Source organism: Eschrichtius robustus, unplaced genomic scaffold, assembly GCF_028021215.1.
Source record: "Eschrichtius robustus isolate mEscRob2 unplaced genomic scaffold, mEscRob2.pri scaffold_885, whole genome shotgun sequence".
In the NCBI taxonomy this organism is placed as follows: domain Eukaryota; kingdom Metazoa; phylum Chordata; class Mammalia; order Artiodactyla; family Eschrichtiidae; genus Eschrichtius; species Eschrichtius robustus.
The window spans coordinates 12105-18392 of NW_027175769.1; the positions used below are offsets into that span (position 1 = coordinate 12105).

General features: G+C 59.7%; 1 protein-coding gene across 1 annotated transcript; it reads left to right on the forward strand.

The window, feature by feature from the left end:
- Positions 1-904: 904 nt before the first annotated feature.
- On the forward strand, positions 905-2662 carry LOC137758413 (metallothionein-1E). The gene is made up of 3 exons (XM_068534476.1): positions 905-1061; positions 1642-1707; positions 2432-2662. The coding sequence occupies exons 1-3, from the start codon at positions 1034-1036 to the stop codon at positions 2521-2523; spliced, it is 186 nt and encodes a 61-aa protein (XP_068390577.1). The 5' UTR covers positions 905-1033; the 3' UTR covers positions 2524-2662.
- The last annotated feature ends 3626 nt before the right edge of the window (positions 2663-6288 follow it).

Consider the following 6288-nt stretch of genomic DNA (forward strand, 5'->3'; position numbering starts at 1 on the left):
CTCCTCGTACTGTAGGTAGTTTGGCCTTTGGGAAACGGGCTCCTGACTACTATCTCCCTTCCGGGTTGCTGTGACAATTCAAAGAGCAAAAGTGATTAACAAGGCTTGGCATGGACTCCATGGTGTGTAATTGTCAGGACTACCCGAAGGGAACTATCCACTTGTCTCGCTTTGTTATTTCATGCCAGGTCTGCCTATCGCCTACAATGGTGCCCTCCCTGGGGAGCACCCCATGATTAGGGAACCTCCACCCTGGCGTGGGGTGGACCGGCTACGGTGAGGAGCGCCCCTGGAAAGTTTAGGCAAAGGAGCCCCCGGAGAAATGCGCCATGATCCCTCCAGGAAAGGAAAACACAAGTGACGACTAGCGGCTGAAGGCAATGTTCATCGCGGGGCGGTTACAGGAGACGGTACCGGAAAAGTGCTTCCAAAGGACCGTGGTGGGGACCGGGGCTGCCAACGCCTGGGGACGCACGGGGTGGGCGAAACGGCGGTGAGGGTCACATGCGCCTGCGGTCTCTGACACCGCTCCCCGGCTCCGGCCAAGCCAGGGACACGAGCGGGAGGCGGGGGCTGTTCTCAGGCTGCAGGAAACGGCGACCCGGAGGCCGGCGGCGCGCGGCCTGGGGCGGGGAAGACCGGAGGACGCGGGAGCTGGATTCCTGCACAACCCGGCCACAGGGGGGCTGCTCCCGTCGGGCACATTGCGAAGGGGCGGCCAGGGGGCTGGGACACCGCTTACCGCACGGCACCCGCTTCCTCCGCTCCAGCCGGCACCGAAGTGGAATCGTGCGCTCGGCCCCGCCTGTTGCTCACAGCCCGGCCCAGGGCGCCGCGGGCGGCGCGGGCGAGGGCGCGGGCGAGGGCGCGGATCCGCGGGGCGGCGGCGAGGCGGGGGCGGGGCCTCTGCGCCCGGGCCGCCTCCTCGGCCTATAACCGAGCCCACGGGCTCCTGGCTCCCACACGCCCCCCACCGGACCAGTGAAGCCGCTTCGCCCCTTGCTTTGGACCTCGGGCCTCACTCCTCCTCCAGATGGACCCCAAGTGCTCCTGCCCCACTGGTAAGGGAACCCTGGCCTTGAGCCTTAGGATGCCCCCCTTCCCAGGCACAGGACGAGAAGGGAGGGTTTTGAGTTGGAGCTCAGGAGGACTCCTGTCACGGGTCCAGGGCTTTCTTGCTAGCCAGGCTCCTGAGAGCCTGTCAGTCTCCCTTTGCCTCTCCGTTACCACTGAGGGCACGGAGGCTCCAGGCTGTCCTTCCTGAGGTCACCCAGCTGGTCTGGTCAGGGGACTGCTAGACCGGGACCCAGTGTTTGGAGGAGGCCTCGGAGCTGCCAGGACTTGAGGGGAGGAGGGGACATTGCCTCTTTGGGGTTCAGGCCATGGGCCCTGGCCCCCAGCCCCAGTCAGCCTGGGCTGGGTCTGGAGCCTGGGACCTTCCCTGTGGAGTCCATCAGGAGGGGACCTACTCTCCTTGGACCAGAAGAGAGGAGCTGGGGCTTCTCTATCCGCCTGAGTGGACACGAGCTCCCAGGGCTGGGTCCTGACAGAGGAGGAGGGCTCAGGGAGGCATTGCTGACCGTCTGCTGTAGCTCCTGCCTCCCTCTCCCTGCTCACCGCGGGCCTTTCCCTTCCTGGCAGGCGGCTCCTGCAGCTGCGCTGGCTCCTGCACCTGCAAAGCCTGCAGATGCACCTCCTGCAAGAAGAGTGAGTGTGCGGGGCCTTCTCTGGGAATGCGGGGTCTGGGCTGAGTGCGAGCAGGGAGCCCAGAGCTCAGCAGGCAGGAGCAGGACAGTGACCAAACCTCCCGGTAACCCCCCCCCACCCCCCACCCCCCTCACCAGGAAGGGATTCACAGTCAGAGCTGGAATCACCTTCCAGATGACCGAGACCCAGGCGCGCACTAGAGAACAGGGAGACTGAGGCCCAGACGGGTCATTAACAAGCAACCTCAGACCTGTCAGTAGAACTAGTCCTCCTGCCTCCTGAGTCACGCTTCTGAATCCTCTCAGGGACTGAAGCACTTTAGGGACATGAACTAGTGACCGTGTGTGGTTTCTCGGACCTGGGGCAGCCCCTTCCTGTCGAAGCAGCCCAGAGCTTCCCTATCCCGAGCGGGAGCTGCTCTGTCAGGGGTTTGCCTCCACTTTGACCCTGAGGACTTTGCTCACATCACTGATGGTGCTGGGCGCTGGCTTTCTCTTGTCCCCAGAGGCCCCGCTCACTGTCTCTCCAAGGCTCTGTGCCCTGTCCTGGGCACAGATGGGGCAGGCAACCTGAACCTAGTGTCTGAGAGCAATTATCTCAGGACAGAGGACACCATCCTAAACTCGGGGTCTGGGCCTGAGGGCAGCTGGGGCCAGGCCTGCTGCTGGGAAGGGTGGCTCCGGACAACGCGTGGTCCGACCGCACGCTGCCCTTGCTTCCCCAGGCTGCTGCTCCTGCTGCCCCGTGGGCTGCGCCAAGTGTGCCCAGGGCTGCGTCTGCAAAGGGGCCTCGGACAAGTGCAGCTGCTGTGCCTGATGTCGCGGAGAGCCTGCCCCGGGTGGCAACAGAGCAACCAGGACGAACCTGCATTTTACCGTTTTTCATACAACCGGACCTGACGCTACATTCCTTTTTCTATGAAATATGTGAGTTGTAATAAAAGTTGTTGACTTCATTCTGGCTCTGTCTTCCTTTGTCTGTCTTGGACAAAGAGGCTCCGCGCCCATCAGGGCTGGCGTGGGGAACTGGGCTGGAAGTGCAGAGACCTCGGCTCTGGACCAAAGAGTACCCTCCCCCACCCCCCAAAACACACACACACACGGAGCGTCTTAGCCGCTTAGGTTAATTTGAGCTTCAGTTTCTCAGCTCCAAATGAAAGCCTCGCCCAGAAGACACAGGGCATCGGACACACAGAGGACGCACTCCCTCTACTCCCCTTAGGAGTATGGATTGCAGAGAAAGTGGTCCGTTTCTCATTTTCCTTCTCTGGGGGCCCCTGCCAAACTCAGTCCTCGGTGATGAGAGCCTGGAAAAGCACCCAGAGGGGATGGAATCCCACACCCCTCTTGTTTGACTTCCACACGGGGCTTGCGTCTAACACACCCTGGAAAGACCTATTTGTATTTTCTGCCACAGTTTTCACCCCGGTCAGTAAAAAGAATCGCTAAGAAAAAATGTAAAAGGACACGATATGGGAAACCCATTTTTCCCTTCAACACGTAAAATCACCTTAACACGTTGGAGGAGCAATTCTGAAAATCAGAGGCTCTCGTATGCTGCACATACGTTGAATGTGTGCTTGAGTCCCGGGAACACTTCACACATGCCCCGCTGTGTGGACCACACACGCCTGGAGCAGCTCTGCCGCCTGCCTCCCCACAGGCAACATCACTCTTGGCTCGCCCAGGGCTACGGACAGGACACTCGCCACCCCTGACAGCTCCCTGCAGGGGCTTGGCCCTGAATCTTCGCCAGTGCCTCCCTAGATCAGCCTGACGTCTTGCCTTCCCTCAAAATCCAGCCCGTGGCTACCTGACACCCCGAAAGTGATTTGGATTTGTTTGGTGGGCATTTCCCAGCCGTTTCCCGGAGACCTGGTTTCAGAAGGAGGACTTCACGTGTTCCTCTGCAGAGCGATGGTGGTGCTGCAGTGCGGAGGGCCTGGTGGTGTTTATTAGCAAGACGTGTGTGCTGAGGGAACAGGTGATGTATTTCAGGTGCTGGGCCCCCTGGCGGTCTGGGGAGGGAATTCCTATTTGATGGGCACTCCAAGAGAAAGAGGAGACAAGAGGCTCAGAAGTCAGGACCAAGCTCGGCCACGGGTGCCCTGTGTGAAGAGGGCATTTCGGGAGCCGGCCCGTGCTGCGTGCGTGGGTGCTGGTGTCAGGCACCCGGGTTCACAGCCACCGTGCCACTTCCTGACCTGGCAAGTCACTGATACTCTCTGAGATTTCATTTCCTCCTTTCTATAGAAAAGATTAATTTCCAAGAGGGGGAATAAGCGAGACAGTGGCCCGGCTCCTAGCTCGGGCTTCCCGAACGGTGTCCTTTATGATCGCTACCTCCACGCTGACATTTGTGCACAGAGAATCCTTTAGCTCCCAACAAGCTCCTGGAGAAAGGCTCCCTGGTTCGCAAGCAAGCTCATGGTGAGGGCAGAGATGGATAGGAACCTTGCTTATCCAGTGCCAGAGGGCGTGGGGATCTCCTCCAACAAGCCCCATGGAACGAGTCACCGCCACAGCATTTGGACACACTCAGTGAACCTGCATGGTCTGGAGCGACGGTGCCAATTCCAGAGAGGTTAAGCAACTTACCCAAGGGCACACAGCCTAGACTCAAAGGACTAAACCTACACTACAGCTGTCTCACCTCCCGGCCACATGGTGCCGGTTATGACATCACTGGAGGCTGAATCCGGCCTCTCCTTTTTCAGGGCCGCAAGGGTCTTCGGAGACAGTCCAGCTGTGCTCCTGGCTGCAGAGGTGGGAGGCTGAAGCCCAGAGAGGTCACAGAGCCGTGCAGAGGGTTCTGACTGCCAGCTGCTCAGTGCTTTCCCACTGCTGCCTCTGGGCCAGGTGTTCAGTGTCCTCACCTTTCATGGGATGGCATGCTGTCCGGTTGGGCGGGGGGCTGCAGTCGGCCTGCAGGAGGGCCAGTCCCATCTGTGCCACATATAGCCATGGGACATAACCTCTCTGTGGCTCAGTCTCCTCTGCTCTAAAGGGCAAAAAAATAGTGTCTGGCTCTCGGGATGAAAGAATTGAATACATGCAAAGAATGTCAGAATATACTGGGCACTCAGTGAGTAGTCTATCATATCACCTACTTATTTATTTATTTGTTATCATTAGCCTAGGAGACATTGTTCTCCTTCCAGACACGCAAGCAAGGATGGTGTGTTTAGCTCTGTGTTCTGGGTCGTCCTCATCAACCCTGTGAGCATGGGACCACTTCCCCTGAGGGGGTTATCCTCCCTTCACGCAAAAGAGCCATTGACACTACAGATAGAAAGCCGTGAGCAAGACAGTCGGTGTCCTCCTAACAGATACAGAAGGATCCTGCCATCTCTGCTGTCACCTGCATCAGGATTTCCTTACCATTTTCTTTTCAGTGATTTTCTGAAATATGTTATACCAAAAGAAACCTCTTGAACACTACTGAAGGAGAGAGTCAGAAGGAAGCCACAAAAGCATAAATACATTCCTATTCTGTCACTTCGGTCCCCCCCCAGGATTGAGCTGGACACGGTAGAGACGGGCTGAAGACACAGCTCTGGGCCAAAGGGGAGCTTTCTCACTGACTCTCTCTTTCAGCTGCGAAGCCACAAGAACACAGAAGCAGGGCACCGCTCCCCAGCACTGTGTGCCTGCCTTTACTGTAGCCTCCTCGTACTGTAGGTAGTTTGGCCTTTGGGAAACGGGCTCCTGACTACTATCTCCCTTCCGGGTTGCTGTGACAATTCAAAGAGCAAAAGTGATTAACAAGGCTTGGCATGGACTCCATGGTGTGTAATTGTCAGGACTACCCGAAGGGAACTATCCACTTGTCTCGCTTTGTTATTTCATGCCAGGTCTGCCTATCGCCTACAATGGTGCCCTCCCTGGGGAGCACCCCATGATTAGGGAACCTCCACCCTGGCGTGGGGTGGACCGGCTACGGTGAGGAGCGCCCCTGGAAAGTTTAGGCAAAGGAGCCCCCGGAGAAATGCGCCATGATCCCTCCAGGAAAGGAAAACACAAGTGACGACTAGCGGCTGAAGGCAATGTTCATCGCGGGGCGGTTACAGGAGACGGTACCGGAAAAGTGCTTCCAAAGGACCGTGGTGGGGACCGGGGCTGCCAACGCCTGGGGACGCACGGGGTGGGCGAAACGGCGGTGAGGGTCACATGCGCCTGCGGTCTCTGACACCGCTCCCCGGCTCCGGCCAAGCCAGGGACACGAGCGGGAGGCGGGGGCTGTTCTCAGGCTGCAGGAAACGGCGACCCGGAGGCCGGCGGCGCGCGGCCTGGGGCGGGGAAGACCGGAGGACGCGGGAGCTGGATTCCTGCACAACCCGGCCACAGGGGGGCTGCTCCCGTCGGGCACATTGCGAAGGGGCGGCCAGGGGGCTGGGACACCGCTTACCGCACGGCACCCGCTTCCTCCGCTCCAGCCGGCACCGAAGTGGAATCGTGCGCTCGGCCCCGCCTGTTGCTCACAGCCCGGCCCAGGGCGCCGCGGGCGGCGCGGGCGCGGGCGCGGGCGAGGGCGCGGGCGAGGGCGCGGATCCGCGGGGCGGCGGCGAGGCGGGGGCGGGGC

Bases quoted from the DNA above. Each gene is read 5' to 3' on its own strand.
- LOC137758413 (XM_068534476.1), top strand. From the start codon at position 1,034: ATGGACCCCAAGTGCTCCTGCCCCACTG. The intron at 1,062-1,641 runs GTAAGGGAACCC...CCTTCCTGGCAG, and splicing joins CAAGTGCTCCTGCCCCACTG to GCGGCTCCTGCAGCTGCGCT. The intron at 1,708-2,431 runs GTGAGTGTGCGG...TTGCTTCCCCAG, and splicing joins ATGCACCTCCTGCAAGAAGA to GCTGCTGCTCCTGCTGCCCC.